This window comes from Solea senegalensis, linkage group LG16 (genome assembly GCF_019176455.1).
Source record: "Solea senegalensis isolate Sse05_10M linkage group LG16, IFAPA_SoseM_1, whole genome shotgun sequence".
Taxonomy (NCBI): Eukaryota; Metazoa; Chordata; class Actinopteri; order Pleuronectiformes; family Soleidae; genus Solea; species Solea senegalensis.
Genome location: NC_058036.1, coordinates 15,895,304 through 15,912,500, shown reverse-complemented (window position 1 = coordinate 15,912,500; position 17,197 = coordinate 15,895,304). Strand labels below are relative to the sequence as shown.

The 17,197-nt window shown below is 45.5% G+C and overlaps 1 protein-coding gene across 1 annotated transcript in view; it reads right to left on the bottom strand.

Moving 5' to 3' along the window:
- LOC122783311 (glutamate receptor ionotropic, NMDA 3B-like) overlaps positions 1-16,926 on the bottom strand; it is a 67,269-nt gene extending 50,343 nt beyond the window's left edge. Inside the window, exon 1 of the mRNA XM_044048032.1 lies at positions 16,096-16,926. Coding sequence (XP_043903967.1) covers positions 16,096-16,632 — 537 coding nt within the window. The 5' untranslated portion in view covers positions 16,633-16,926. The remainder of the gene's footprint in view (positions 1-16,095) is intronic.
- Between the last annotated feature and the right edge of the window lie 271 nt (positions 16,927-17,197).

Sequence of the window (17,197 nt, the reverse complement as noted above, 5' to 3'; positions counted from 1 at the left end):
TGTGTGCGTGCGCGCTCAGCTGAGACGATGGTATGTGCCAAGCAGAGAGAGGGGTCGTCGTCAGGGTTTGACAAATATTATTAGCAAAATAACTAATGACAAAACACATTAAGCACCGGTGGACATCCTCATTAGGCGGCGCTGTCGGAAAAGGAACACCAGGGGAAACGACTTGATGACTGTGCCGTAGGCAATAAAAAAGTCCACTAAAAGTGCTGCAGTCCCCAAAAAGATGCCACACAGATGTTAATGGGCGTATTAATTAATGAGTGATCTTCATTTACTTTTTTTTACTGCAGAGCCATCTAAGGCCAATCCCAAAAGACACACACACACACACACACACACACACAAATTGGCAATGTGGTGAAAGAAGAAGGTCTGTGAAGACGCACTTGCAATATCTTGGCAGTGTCTATTTGTTTTGCTATTGACCTATTACGCAAAAAAAATATTGACTAAGGTGTTAACAAAATAAAACAAAAATCCAATACAGTTGTACTATAATTTCCTGCAGTTATATACTGTGTATGAAGTAAAAGAAAGCTGAAGGAAATGGAACAATAGAGCTGAAATGATAAATAAATACAGGTCGGATCAAGAGTTTGGGGGTTAAACACCCATGAAACCCACGTCGACCCTGTTGGAAATGAAAGTCGACAGCCGTGCAAACAACTTGTTTGGCTTCGTGGAACTTTGAGCTACGCGGTAATCACCAAAAAGCTAATTTCATCCAAAGGCTATGAGGGTATAAATGTTCTTAAATCTGACCTGAAGTCAAACAAACACAAAAGCCATGTGTTTTTAATCCTTTGTGACATTGTTTCTGTGGAAGACTTAACGACAATCCTGTTCATAGTCAGCCTAAGGAAGGACGGAGCAAGACGAGCACAATGGCGTACGAACGGGAATAAGTGATAGATGGATTCATTCATTTGGACTAATGGAAAAAAATATGACATTATATTTAAAGTCCCTTTTTTTCCACATTCTCGCCGAAAACACAACGGCAGACAACACCGTCGTCATCTGTCCCGTAATCTAAATGTGAACGTCTGGCGGTCGAGTTTTACAAGCCAGTGAGAAGGTGGCAGCTGACTAAAAATAGCCCTGCAGCAGGGTCTCATAAATGGGAAGGAGAAACAGTAAAGGGTAACGAAAAAGAAAAACACACATTGCCAAGTAGTGATTTCATTTTCCTACCTGTCACGGCCCAGCTAAATAACTCTGGCCGTGAGTATTACAGGCTCTGGGGGCGTAATGCTTTGCAAAGGTGGGAAAATGTGTGTGAGGAAGGTGAATGATCAGGAGGAGGGAAAAGGGGTTGAAACAGAAATGAAGAGGAATAGCTGAGAAGGAGAAGAAGTGAGTAAAAAGAGGCAGAGTAAAAGGATGAGGAGGTTAATGGAAAAACACAAAGGGACGAGACGTGTCTTCGAAGGAGGGAGAATGAAGGAAATGGGACACAGAATCGGAATGGGTGACAGAACGTGAGGCCGCCGTGGCGCGTTTTGCTCACGTGGACACACACACACACACAGAGAATGTGTTGCAGTGAGGCCGACTGGCAGATGGAATTACACACCATTCATAAGTCTGGAACTCCGCTGGAACATGGACGTGACAGTTGACACTGAAATGAGCGGGGGAAACCTGGGGAGTTTTAAAACCACGTAATCTTTTCTTTGTATCTTTTACTACTTGTGTAATGCACGAGAAATTGTGTATCATGGACATAAACGTGCGCGTTGACGATATGCACGCTGAAACTGAAATATGTCAGATTCACGACACACCCAACCTTCCAACTCCCAGAGTCTGTCCTTTCCAGTCAGTGCTACTAAACTACGGGGGAGAATTGCCGGTTCGAGTCCCCACCAGGTCAAAAGGGCTGGGGTACCCCTGAGCAAGGTACCCAACCCCCATTGCCCCCCGTGCGCCGCTCAGTGGCTGCCCACTGCTCCTAATTCTAGGATGGTTCCTAGTAGACGATGGGTTATATGCAGAGAAGAATTTCCCTAAAGGGATAAATAAAGTACAAAATTAAACCTTTTAAAATTACTTATTATTCCTCTTCTTCTTTTTTTTCTCGCCAAGCCGTGTGCATTGCAGAGTGAGTGAATGCTGATCAAACACATTCCTACCGGCCAAGAACCCGTTACAACCCTGGATGAAATGGGTTTGTTTTTTTTTTCCACCAGTGGAAATGTGGTGTTCGTGATGCACAGAAATGGGGAGAAACTAATGAGTGAGAGAGAGAAATAGAGATACTCTGGGTGACTCCAATCTGTACCATATTGCACAGTGTGTGACAAACAGGAGTGGTCTCCTGCCAAGGGACAGATAGAGAGAGGAAGACGGCGAGGGCGAGGAAGAGGGAGCTTCAGAACAAAAGCAAAGAAAAGGATGTAGGAGGGGACATGAGAGGGAAGGAGATGATGATATCCAAGAGTGAAAAGAGGAGGACATGCACGAGTTTCTGCCAATTCTTCTTTCAAATAATATTTGAGATGTAACGCCGTGGTATGAAAGACTCACAGACACAGAATGAAGTTTTCCTCTCATACTGTGCATAAGGTATGAGCTGCTTTTCATTTTAATGACTGGAGTGCAAGGATCACTCAGGATGTGTGCAGCGCTGAATAACACGAGCGCTCCCCTCCAGGTGAGTGCAGGCTCACACTTTTCATATTGTTTGCATATCTGCGCTCTATTTCATATTGTTTGCATATCAGGTTGCGAGCTATGCCTTTGAAGACACCCCGACTGCAAAGCGACATAATATCACCACGAGTCAAAGGCGTGTTTCCACAAACACGACTCGGTTATTTTTGCTTTTCCATTAGCGATAGTACCCGGTACTTTCTTTAGGGCCTGCTCAGGCGAGCTGAGAGTGCCGTCACAGGAAGAGCCGTGACCGCTAAGTCCGAGACAAGAATCAAACCGGACAGTGCCGGACTGTAGATCGGTTAAAAAGACTTAAAAAGTGCTGAAAACATGCGTTAATCTCCAACATTTAGCAAGGAAATGTCTCGAATCGAATTCAGTTCAGCGACCGTGTCAGACGGAGGAAGTACTGAACAAGTCTTTTTAATGAAGTGATTCTAGTACAAAAAAAACCAAGTCACTAGTTTGTGTGTCGCGTATAAAACGCAGTCGCGGCGGTTTCATGCAGCGGCTGAAACTATATTGTAATGGCGAGCTGCGACCATGTAGTTTTTAGTTGAAACTATGTGCTTCTAGGCTGTATATTGTGGGTTTTTTAAGTTAAACTCGGTCAACTGTGGGTGACATTTGAAAGCTTTTATTGCAACGCCGTGAGAAATGTCCTGCAGTCATTGCACCTGCACAGTCTCAGCGGGGACAGGACACTGTTTGGATAGCATTTTTCCCACTCAAAGGTAATGCGGCCATCCTGATAAGAGAGCCCAATCTAGTATATTTAGGCTTCAAGGACACTTGATTGAAGTCATAAAAATGAAAGATAACTCGTTGGAACTGAGTCACTGCGGATTCGCTCCCTCAACTTCACATCACTCCCCTCCCCCTGCACCCATCCTTCTCCCCCTCCCCTCTGCGGACTCTATATCCTGCCAACACTGTGCCATCGTCCCTAACCCTCAGAGGCGCCAGCGGGGATAATTGAAAAACTTCTCACACTTTAAGGGTTAAGTAAGGTAAATAAGGGGAGAAATTAGGGGGAGTGAAGACTGTTGGTAGTGCAACAAATGTATAGGATCAACGTGCTTTTTACTCATTGAGGATGTTTCTGATAAGGAATGCATGGAGAGTTTGTCTATGGTAAAAAGGAGAGGAGATTGACGGAGAGAACGGGAGCATTATCTTATCTACTGCATCTTATCGCTACGGACCACTGGCTCAAAGCATAATACCCACTCATGCAAATAAATCCACATCCCTGCTCCCCTGATACGCTGAGACAATGGAAGGCCTAAAAACAGCCGAACAAAGTGTTGCTTTTGTGTGTGCGTCTGTGAAAATGCGCCTCCCACTTCCACGGGTAGTATCTATCCCTGCCTTGCTCCTCTCGTCATCCCTGCCTCCGCGCTCCCACTCCTGCTGACATCCCACTCCCTGTCCCCCTCCAGTTTCTTTCATCTTTCTTTCCACCATCCCTCCTGCCTCTCCATACTCCCAACCTTGGTGCCCTGTTCTCCTCCGCCCCCTCTTCTTTCCCTTTCCCTCCTTCTGTCACTACCTTTGTCTTTTCACGGCCACACCGAATGGCTTCAGATCAATCAAAGGCACTCAGCGCAGTTTGTTAGCGAGCTACTGTTGTGGGAGAATGAAGCCGTGCACCCGGGGGCCTGCCGCCCTCATAATTAAATGGCTGGAGGACCAAATGCTTTCCTCCAGAGGACCTCCGGCTCTCTCGGCTGACAGTCTACCTGGGAGAGATTTGTGCCGCTGCAAAACTAATCACTTAGGTTGTTTGTTTTTTTTTGCAGAGAGAGGGAAGACCAGTAATATCAGGTTTTGGGAAATATCCGGCGTTAATAAACGCTCCCGGCGATGCGGCTCGTGCTGATTTGAAAGCGGGGTTGACCCACGAGCCGCCTGATGAATGGAGGCGGTGTATGCTGATGAAATCTACAGTCAATGGGATGGACAGCGCCGCGTCCGGGGACCTGTCACTCACGGCCTGATTTACGTTAAGGCAAGAAAATAAGTTGTGCGTGCGCCAGTCAATATCTCATCCTTTAAGTGGCAGCGAGGAATTACAAGTGACCAGCACTCCTGATGCTGTGTGACCTGTTTTCTTTGTTATCCCTCATACGTACACTGCCGTCCATTAATGCACCAAAGCAAGTGTGAGTCGAATGAAACTATGTGTCAGCGTTATTATCCTTATTCTGGAGTTAAACACGTAATATAGTATAGTTAAATATAGCAAAATAAAAGCTTTTTTTTCCCCAGTGTTTATCATATAAATAAAAGTAGCCTTTGTAACAATGTTCCTATAGCTCTGCTGAGCTTCTTGGCATCTTTGGCTGATTGTTTTTGCTTTTTTTAATCGGCATAATGCTGGTGTTTTCAGCGAGGAAAAGCGAGCGTGTGAGCATATGGAGCGCACATATTTTTGTAATCCAAAGCAGCTTAAAGTTGAATATTGAATTGGCATCCGTCGGTGACGAAACAAATCCAATTACGTCGGTTGTTGTTTGAATCAAGCCCATTTGCAAACCGCCCCATAAGGTGACGTTAACTCCGTTTTGTGTTTTCCAGCCCGTGAACTAAAATTGAAATGATGCCACTTCAAAGAATTGTTTAAAAAAACAACAAAAACTGACGATACAATGGAAAAGAAGTTTTTTTTGCCAGATACAAAATTAATCATATTCAGAGTTTGGAACCCGATCCAACACAGTTGTGCACAGCGAAGGGAAGACGGGCTCTGCATACCAAAGCGCAAAAAAAACAACACATTTCTCAGATCCAACCAGCGTAATGACAACAGACACACGTCCACACAAACAGCGACGCTGGCAGCGCACCATCGCTGCTGTGAAAGCCCTGGCACTGGAGCCGCGACGCACCGATGCTCCAGTCACAATAGACTGATTGAGAGCGACACATAGAAGACTTCCTCTTCCTGCCCGCCGTCATTTCACCGGAAACCTGGCGACGCTGCCAACGCCGTCCCGCGGCGGCGGCGGCGCGGTGCCGTTTCTTGAACGTGAGTCCTGAACAAAGTCTGCGAGTTGAAAATGCCTTCGCTCGTTTCCGCTGCCAAACGAACGCACAAGCCATAACGCGTGCAGTAACACAAACAACCATCGATCATCAGTTGACTGGACCATGTGACCGCCGTGTGGAATCCATATGAGCTGGAGCAGACGACAAAAGCGAGCGCGTTCTAATTGTTCGTAAAGAAATCGAAGTTATAATCGTTTTCACGGGAGAATCATGAGCGGCGTTTCAACATTGACTTTAGCACCAAATAAGTAAATAAATTCACAACATTATGTTGCATAACCTTGGCACATCGAAGCTGTTTGATATTGATTTATACATTTTGGCAACTTGAGCCCTGTGATTTATACCCATTGATGGTTAATGATCACAGCATGATTGCCTAACATGGACAAGGGGGATTTAACGCCCTTGTAAAAAGAAAAAAGGACATTTTTTCCACCTTCAAGATGTGAAAACGTCAAAAAAAAGTTTGGTATTCTCTTTTTTGTTCAGTGTTACGTGTTGAGGCCGTCTTAAATAAGTCATTCCGTTCTTTATGTATAGATTTTCGCCTGTTCTTCGGCGGAATCCCAGCCGAAAATTGAGACGTGTCTTGCCCCACTCCGGTTTTATCTCTGACAAATCTCCACAGCCATCACCACCAGTGAGCTGCCTGGAAATGATATCTCTCATCTCTCCATCCAACCATCTTTTTTTGGCCAAGCCTGTCCTTCCTGGAAGCGACCCCTTCTGCCAAAAGCCTTCCACCTGAATGACTCGACACACCTAATCCTCATGTTACTCCATGCAACGCTTTATAATGAGTGACAGAAAATATTCATACCCTGCTATTTCCCACCCCCCCAAATAAAAAAAAATAAAAAAAATACATTTAATGCTTGTACACTCCCTTTCTCTCAATTAAGAAAATCTTCCGTGCTCCGTTTTCTTTGCCTGAGGTCGATCACAACATATCGATCCTTAATTCTCAGCCTCGTTATAACACTGGGAAGAAAAACAAAAAAACATTTGGATTTCTCCCCCAATGCTGCGTCAGCGCGGCCGACTCTGTTGAGTTCAATGAGCACAGAGACGACGTTGGCGGAGATTTGATTAGGTTTGCGGCGACTGATCGATTTAACGGACTTAAAAGTGTGTGTTGCGAGTGAGCTCTGCGGGGGTCAGATGTCAGATACGTTTGCAACTGACCGGAGTTACGGTGAAATATTGCGCCGCTCCCCAATAAGACTTGGCATCAGATGAGGGTGACAGGGAAGCTGGAGGACGGTCTGTCCTCTCTCTGAGAGGGGCAATGAGGGAGGGGAAATTGATCACATCCTCGTTCTCTCTCTTCTCCCTATCACAATTTTTATGCTTTATTTCTCCATCTCCTTTTCCCCGTTTTCGTGTCAGCCCGCCCTCGCTCGCTCATCTTTTGTCTCCTCGCCTCATCCAGCCATCAATTTCCTCCAATCCTGTCCCATTCAAATCTCCTCTGTCTTTCACTTCAACTATCAGCCGTGTCGTGTCAATGCGTCTCTGTCTCGCGCATAAATATTGTAGACAGTGGATAGCGGGTCGTCTGTGATGTCTCCACAGCACCAGTGCTGAGGCCGGGGCGTCACGCGGGCTTTATCTGTTGTTTTCCACTCTGCTATATAGAGCTCAGACACGGAGGTTAATGCAGAGCGACAGAGAGACGAAGAAACGAAGTGGCAAAAGAAAACAGGGAGCGATAGAGACCTGAAACTAGACGTCCAAACAAACGACAAGCGCTTGTGTTTATGATGAATGCTCCCAGATGCAATCTGACTGTGTGTATCCATGCATGTGTGCGGCACACGTTTGTGTGTGTACGGTTTATTGCATCTCCAGATATAATGTGCGCTTATGTCGTACAATACAGGTGTGTGTGTGTGTGTGTGGGGAAGAGGAATAGAACCAAATCAGAGAGTTGTCCATGTGCTGGATTTGAAACGAGACAATTAAGTTGAAGTGACCGATTCTCCGCTTTAATTTCTGTTTCAGATTAGCAGTTGAGGAACTGTAGCTCTTTTGTGCGCGGTCTGTTTTTTTTTTTTGGGGAACAATAACAAGGGTTGCGCACACAGCGCTGTGGTTAAATACTGTGCGACCGCCGCTTAATCAGTTGGAGGGCCTTCATTGTTCTCGGGCTGCTTCGCTGTCCGTGACCCCAGCGGCCCTCTACAGCGCGACCCGTTGTTGTACACGGCGGCGGACAAACACGGAATCTGCCCGTGACTTTAAAATTATGTGGACGTCACGTTTCTCCGGCTGCATTTTGAAGTTGTTTTTCAACCTCGGAAATGGCAGAGAGAAGTGTGTTTCCATCCTTTCTGGTACGCGAAGGCCACCGTAGTACATGGGGAGGGGAAGGGTCAGTCCCACGGTTATATGTCGCTGGTTTGAAACTAAAGGCCTTCGTCGTATGTTTCAGCGTCACTGCCTCACATTTCACAAATGTGCGTTTTGTGTGTACACGAGTGCCGCTGGTACACGGCAGCGTGTCTCCTCACAGACAGCGTTTCCTCCGTGGGCAGGTGGCGTTGAATCCCGTCCAGGTGGACTCTAAATCATGGCCGTTTCCTTGCCAACTCGCAACATAAATATCACAGGAGGAACACAGGAGTTACCTTGGGGTCTGCCATCTTTCAATCCCATCTCTATGCCTTGAACGCCTCCCAAATATCTTCATCTCTGACAGCTTGCTCTGCTGTGTCACACTTTCTCTGTTGCCTCCCGGTCCAAACCCTTTCCTCCCTTTTATCTCTCCCTACCTCGCTCACTTTGCTTTGCTGTCTGTTTCACGGTTTTTGCAATCTTTCTTTTTTCCCCTTTCTACCTCTGTCTGAGCACAGTTTCATTTCTTTTGTGTACTTTTTTTTTGTTATTTGGACGTTCATCCCCAACCCCCGCCGTTTGAGCGCTCGCTCAGCCGCGTCCCGCAGCCAGCTGTCATCATCTGTTTAATTTCACATCAGCACATGTCTCTCTCACCTCCCTTCCCCTTCCTTCCCGTCTGCTTGTCTTTCACCTGTGACCTATGGGAGCTTCCGCAACCTGCTGTGAGTGTTGTTTCCGAGTCCGCCCTTATCACTGAAGCCCACCTGGCCTAGATTTCTGGCGTTCTGCCTCAGTTGCCACCAACTGTAATGCAATAAACTGCATGAAACACACAATAACAACACAATAATAAAAGTAACACCCACTAACAACTATCGCACAGTCAGTAGCGTTAGCTGAAAGGGTAAGACGGAAGTATAGGATGTGGGAACGCTGGTCCATATGGACGCCTGTGTGTGTTTGTGTGTGTACATTCACTTATCTGTGCGGCTTGCGCGGCTGTTGGTGTGAGGGTGTTTTTCAATCACAGATAGCTCCAAGTTATCACTCACTAATCCTCTAATGAACCAGAGTTTAGATAAAACGGACTCCATCAATCTCGTCAACGGAAGAGGAAGCACAGCACTCCAGTCTCCCATCATCCACCCCTGCACCTCCATTGCCACGCACCCCTCCATCATCCCTTCTACCCCGACTCGCTCCCTCTATCTCCCCCAACCACCCAGTTCTCAGTTTCTTCCTCGATCACTCCGACTACATCCTGATTTTTTTTTTTTCCATTTCTTTCTTTCTTGATTCCTCAATCCCTTATTTCCAACTGCTGAACTTCTTCATTTGTCTTCCTTTCAATTCCTCCCCAGATTCCACTTTCTTCATTGATTCTTTTTTTGCCTCCTTCCTTACTTTAGTCATCAAGGTATCTTTCCCTTGTCCCTTGTTTGATTACTTCCTGCCTTGCCCGACGCCTTCTTTCCTACAGCCTGTTTTCCAATCATGCCTCCCGTCCTTATTCCCCCATCAACCTCCCTACCAACCGTCACTGGATCCGTTTACCCCCACAAACCAACCCCAGTCCCTATTAACTCTCTCTAATAACAACCAGATCTACCTCTACACGCCACAGCTTTAATTATTTTCTTCTTTCCATCATTGCTTCATTTACTATTTCCATCCATCCAGCTTTATCCTCCACAGGAGGAGCTGTGCCAATCTCAGCCGTCCACACCCTGGACAGATCTCCAGCCCATCGCAGGGACACATATAGAGACAAACAACCGTTCACTCTCACACCTACGGTCAATTTGGAGTAACCTAATCCCCATATTGCATGTTTATGGACTGTGGGAGGAAGCCGGAGAACCCGGGGCCTCCAACCGGAGCTCGAACCCGCGTCTTCTTGCTGCAGAGGCCGATTTTTACTATTTTAGCTCGAGAAAGCAACGCGGCACTGGTGTGGAGTTACTGTAGACATATGTTTTACCAGAGGCGAAACACAAATATACTACCCAAAACACTGGGACGCCATAGTGAGCAGCTCAAACATGCCCACGGTCCTTTTGGTTATACATCCACTGCTGTTCCCGCCTCGCTCAATTAATCTGGCTCAGTCAAGACTGTGCCGAACTGTCATCTTAACGCTAATAAAGAAAAAGCTTTGAGCGGTTTGCATTAAGTGGCCCGCTCATCTCCAAACTGTCAGTTCGCCTCGCGGCTCTGGCTTCGGCGCAAGTTTCGTCCCTCACTTTCCAGTCAGTTATTCCACTGTGGACGAAGCACAAATCCCCTCAACGTCGCAAAAAGAAAACACTAAAGGCGGCATGGCCTTGCAAAGGCTCATTAGGCTTAATAACCTTTAGTGAGTACGGAGCAGGCACTGTATGCGGGCGGGAATCTCATAAATGCAGGTGTGCGCGTGGGTATTTGTGTGTGTATTCGAGTGCACAAGTGTGTGCGTGTGCATGTGTGTGTCCATTGAGACAGGGGCTAGCTCAGAGCCACAATGTGTCTTATTCAGCAGGGACCCTGGATTAAAATGTAATTTCATTCAATGTTGCAAATTGGCTTTTTTTTTTTTCTTTTTTTACCGTACTAATCTTCACTTTACTAAGTAGAATGAGGTATGGCATTAAAAGAAGAAAAAAAAGAAAAGAAGAAGTGACTTAATTAAAGAATGCAGGGATGGATAGATTGCACACGGCAACGTCGTCCCCCACTAAAACGATAAAGGTTATTCTGAAGCATAAACAGTAAAAAAGAAGAAGAAAAGCTCATGAATAAAACACTTCACAACTATATGTGTATTATATTATGTGTGTGTGTTTTAGGGACAAAGCCAATGACATCTAATTTAGGAGTTTGGGCAACATGAAAGGAAACTGTGGCTCCATTAAAAAAAAAAAAATAATAATTACATATTAATTCAGTTTTAGCGCGAGCGAGAGAATCTACAAACTGTCTGATTACTATACGACGATGACAAAACGCTTCGCTGTGTTGTAGCTACGGCTGCTGATGGGTTTTTATTTAATCGTTAGTCTTATTTTGGAATTTTATGCTTTTATTTGATCGTGACACTACGCGTGCAAAAAAAGGGCTAGGGCGGCGAGGACTTAACGTTAAGTCACCTAACCACTCTGTTATCAGGTCACCCCGCATTAGAACATTTTAAGTGGAAATAAGGGACTTAGCTCAACTACAAAGAGGGAAACTACATGACTGGTATACAGAATTAAGACTGTGAAATGCAGCCTTGTATGATGTGCTTTGTGGAGGAATTTCAGGGTGTATTTCAATTGTATTAAGAGTGTAGCTGGAAGTCGGGTGAAGCCGTGGCTCCGACTCGAAGGCTGACAAATAATGAATTCACAGCGTACCCCTCCCCCCCCCAACATAATCACATTGAGGAATCAGCAAAACCATTTCCTTCAGCTCTAGCTACTAATGCATTTCCAGAACAGAACTTGTGATCCCCGCAAAATAATCTCTGCGATTTTTATCAGCCAATCTGGACTTGTTTGGTTATAGACTGCGCTTCGATTCAAAATCAACTGAGATGGCGTAGATATTTTTAATTAAATATGTTGGCAATTGTGCGACTAACTTATTCTATTCTCTAATGGCCAAATGGCTATTACCAGCACACCCCATTACATTATACTTGTAAAATCCCAATTTCAGAACCTATTTGATTCTTTTTTTTTTTTTATAATAACTGAGGTTACTTTCGGATTCCTTTGCTCAAACATCAAAAAACCTCAATTTAATTTCTTACCCGAAATCCATCTCAAGGTTACTGATGAACGAATCACCTGCCCAAATGCCAATAATGGCCTTAATGGGTATTAGAAGCCTATCTCCTTTTTTTTTCTTTTTTTTCTCCCCCACCGTCCTTCCTGCTCCTTCCTTTTTCTCTCCCCCTCTCTCCCCCTCTCTCCCCGTCCTGTCTGCCATAGATGGAAGGGAGAGATTTACAGTTACGGGGTCACACAGTGGTTCTAATTAGCTTAAGTAGGTTGGATGGAATAAGCACTTCCTTGCTAAGGTGCATCACAGAGTCCCACAGCTCTGTCTGATTAAGCAGAGGAGGACACAGACAGACAGACAGACAGACAGACAACTGACCTTTTTCTCTGTCTGCCTTGCTGTCCTTCTCTGTCTGTGTCACCTTAACTCTCATTTTCACCAAGCAGCGCGGTTCAGTTCAGTTTAACCCGATGCATCGTCATCTGACTTCTGAATTCAACTGTGAGGCGTGTGGGCCCTATATGTCATTGCATCATGTGTATATGTGTGTATATATATATGTACATATATGTGTATGTATATATGTGTATATAAATACATATATGTATGTATATATGTACATACATATATGTGTATATAAATACATATATGTATGTATATATGTGTATATATGTATACATATATACATATGTGTATATATTTATATACATACATATATGTATACATATATATGTATATATATATATATACATATGTGTATATATGTATATACATACATATATGTATATATACATATATGTGTATATATTTATATACATACATACATAGATATATGTACATATATGTATGTATGTATGTATATATATATATATGTATACATATATACACATACATACATCCGTGTTGTTTCCCCTTGAAATGACGTTGGCTGCTTGTCACGAGAAGAAAAGCTATTTTTTAAGAGAAGGCTGCAGGCTGCACAAAAAATAAAATAAAAATACTGCCATTTTCCCCTACCATCGTATGAAAGTGGTGATTTTCTATCAAAGGACGATGAGACCGTGGTTCGTCTCTCTCTGCCCTGTAGGAGCCAGACACCTGTGCCTGATATGTGCTCGCTACCACAGTGGATCTGTGCCAAAAGGTGGGACGACATGGACAGGTTGTTTTGGTGCCGCTCTTCATATTCGACAATGAAAACGCACACGTAATTGTGAAGCGCGTCACACCGCGATCTGTGAACTGTGCTGCTCTGTGGAAATGGGCTTCAGACTCTCTCTGTGTCTCTCTGTGTCTCTACACCAGTTCTGAAACCATTGATACAAAAATACACATCGCCATTATCACCAATGTGATGAACTTCTTCACCTCCAAGTAATGGAAAAATCACGTCCATTTTGGCTTGTGCCGTGTGCATTTATGTGTATTTTTAAGAAGAACATGATAATAAGATGGAAATAGGAAGGTGCCATGTGCATGCACTCTTTTATATTTCTTGCGGGCGTCTGTTTGACCTTGGGAATGTGGATTTCCTCAAGGTCAGGTCCAGTCACAAGTCAAAATGTGTGTAAAATGTACTAAGTTGAGTCGGATGGAAACAACACATGTCTCCTGCTGCATGTGCGAGTACCTCTCTCTGTACGTATGCGTCTCTCTGATATGCAGGGAAAGGATCTGGACTCAAACGTGGGCTCAACTCCCAAATACCCTGCAGGAAGATACTCACAATTTCTAAAAAGTCTGGGAAGAAGATTCTTCATCCAAATAACAAACAACAACAAAAAAAAAAAACCAGCCAAAAAACCTTTTTTTGGATCAATATGTGATGAATCCCCCATTTTTTTGGGGGGGGTGGCGTTTGATTTGTCTTTGCAAACGTACCCTCCCCTCTCTCTGGAGCACTCCTCCCTCCTGATGCTAAAATGCAAATGACATTTTTAATTAGAAATGTATCTTGTGTTTTTTTCGTTATGGACAGATAAACCCTCTTTGTATGTGGTAACAATTTACCTCCCCTGTTGACCGAACCCACTCGTCAATACACTCTCCGTCTGTGAAAACCTATTTAAAAAGCTGCCCCACCTCCTGAAAGCCTCCTTTTATTTGATTTGATTATGTTTCCCCCCCCCGCGGAGTGTTGGCAAAACAGAGGAGACACTACAATCAATGGCCACACGCTGCGCTTCATTCACATTTTAGCGTGACAACTTTTTATATACAACATGTTTCATATCAGCGAAGCAGTCGCGTGTTATGGCGCCTCGGCGTTTGTAACGGCAGATAATTGCGGCGAATGCATTTACAATATCCCACTGTCAGAGAGGACGTCTTAAAATTCCTGTGATTCACCTGAAGAGATGTTGCAGATACTTCAAAGTATGTTTTTTTTTTGGTTGTTTGTGTTGTGTTTTATTTCCTTATTTCCCTGCTCTCATTCTATTGTGTGTTTTGACTGTGGATTTTCAGATTATTCCAGTCTCTGGTCTGAATCATTGTCTTTTTTTCTCCGTCCACTGTTACTGCTCAAAGCTCCCCACGTTTCTCCCGCGGCGAATAAGCAAACAGATGTTGCTCCTGCCAGACACCTTGAACGCATCACCTTCAGTAATCTAGTGAGACAAGGAACAGATTCCATGAATTGAATATTAGGTGGAAACACTTTGGAGGAGCGCGATACACAAAAGACGCAAACCTCTTTCATTTATATGAAAATGTAGCTTGAAATCATTGCCAGAAATACTGAAAAGCAGAGACACACTGCAGAGAAAGAGAGGGATTGTTGTTTTTTTTCCCTTTGCCCAGTGACTGCTTGGCACAGTTATGCAGAAGTGAAAGGCCTCCAACAGCTAAAAAAGGGGACTCCTTCCTGGCCCTCCCCTTCTTCTTTTTCGTTCTCCCTTCATCTCTCCTGCTTTCCCCCTCGCTTATCTCCTCGACGTGACGACACATTCGTCATGTGGCGCGTCTCCTCATTCACGCAGGCTTTATTGGAATGGAACGAACAGTGCGTTGTTGACAAAGGGAGGCGAGGATTTCAGGCGTAAACTGTGTATCTTTTACACCATTGTGTGTGTGTGTGTCTCATCTGAACCTGCACTTTCCTGCCTTTGTGTGCGTAAATAAGACTATGTGCGTGTGAGTGTGTCACCTCGACCGACTGGTAAGCGACTCGATTGCTGCTGGGAGTGCTAACGCAACACACAGTCGCACAGGCGACACACTGGTGACATGCAAAGTGCGCGCGATCCCACACTTCTCCACAGCGTCCATCTATCGGCGTCTGCACTGATTCACTCTGAAAGATGTCAAAACATAGTCTTCAAAGCGGCACCGTTCGTGAGGACTCTCATACACTGCAATAACGCATCCCATAGCCCCTAACCCTGACCTTAACCAAATGCACAAGGTTTAACTCACCAAAGGTCTGTTAAAGTTGTGCGGACCAAATCAAAAATGTCCTCACAAGGTCAACAACAAAGATGGGTTTGAATCAAAATGTGTCCTCACAGCCTACAACAGATACTATGTCCACACACATGTCCTTTTTTAACCCTAACCCTTAACCATAACCAGTTAATGCCTAACCTCAACCAGAGATGAGGTTCCGTTCTCACTGCACCAGGTTTTGGTCTCCATGAGGACTACTGGTCCTGACAAGTTAGGTGCCAGAAAAGGTCCTGAAGAGGCGACGATTACAAACAGAGACACACACACACAGTGCCTCACTCTTGAATGGAGTTGGCTCTGTAAACACACACACACACACACACACACACACACACACACAGAGAGAGAGACAGAGCTATACCATAATGATTACACATGCATGTGAAGGGCTTCACCAGCCAAGTTAAGCAGAGATCAGTATGGACGTCCAAGTTTGCTGGATGAAGACACTCAGTGCTGCAATTTCATTTCATTTTAAATAATAATCTGGGACAACAGTGCTGCAATCAGCTCTCTGACCTGCTTTAATCTACACCCATCATCAAACCCTACGAATACATTCAGTTGTTAAGATTGAGCTTGACAGTATTTGCTGTTGTCCTCCCTGTTAGATTTCTTTCTCCCTCAACAACAACAACATTCCAGTGCATTCTAGATACTAAAATAAAGGGTAAAAAAAAAGGGCCAGTCAGAGATTTACTCTTGTGTTCTCCACACAAGAAAAAGAGCAACACGACAACATGCATGCGCGTTAAACTCCGAGGAACAGCACATATGGACACTGCGATACATTCTATTCACAAGTGCGTATCGGGACGAAAACACACTTCATGTCATCCATACCTTGGTCACAAGGGGCTCTGTGTCCTCCAGGATGGAGATGAAGGGGATCTCCAGAAAAGAGGAGAGGAACTCCACCTGGATCAGCTCCTCCCTGGAGCGGGGAAAGGCGAGCACAGCGGACACCCCCCTAACCACCAAATCGTGGCATGCGCTACGGGACAACGACTCCGGGTCTCCTCCCGCGGGCGACCGAGCCACCATCTCCAGGCTCAGGTTGTAGGGGAGCAGCGGGGGTGTTTGGGGAGTAGTCGTGGACGAGTCCGCACCTCCGGTCTGGTGCCGGAGGCTCGCCAGGGCGCGGTTGAGCGCGTTTTGTATCCGTACCGGCTGCCGGGACGGCAAGAGCGCACCGAGGCGCACGGTGTGTCCTATCCGGGCGAGGATGTGGCAGGGCAGCGGGTGCGGGAAGCAGGACTCGGGGGTGGAGGAGACGGCGAAGAAGAGGAGCAGCAGCAGAAGCGGTCTGGCACAGAGGAGGAGGAGATGAGGTCTCCCGGGGGCGAGGCAGTAGGTCCAGAGTCCAGAGAGAGACACCATGCTGCAGCTCCGACGCACAACACAGGAGGACTGGGCTCTGCTCGGCGGGAGATGGCATAGCTCCCTCTTTCTCCCGGCGCCGCTGCTTTACTCGGACTTGGTTTGCTCTTTTCCTGCCACCGCTTTATCTGTGTTGGTGCGCGCTGTCAGTGGCGATCATGTCTCGATGTTCGCTTCTCACCTCTTCAAAGTTTTTATGTCAACTGCAGCCGAAAAGACGCGCCGGCGGAGGAGAGAGGAGGAGAGGAGTGATGAGCGCTCACAGCTTAGACCGCTTCTGTCAGTCTCTGCTGGAGGAAGGCACACCAGCTGTGTGTGTGTGTGTGTGTGTGTGTCCATGTGCCTGTCTGTCCGCCAATAATCTAACCTCTCACGGAGCCTGCCGCTTGTTGAATTTTAATGCAAATGTGACGGGGAAACATCTCCTTCCGCCTCTTAGATTCCCAGGGAGTGCACTTCATGTGTTCATCCACAATGTAATCCTGTCATCCTGTCATTTATTTGTAGGTTTCTTATATGAACATGGGCAGCCCAGAGGAAATTGATTTTCTTCCTTCTATGAATC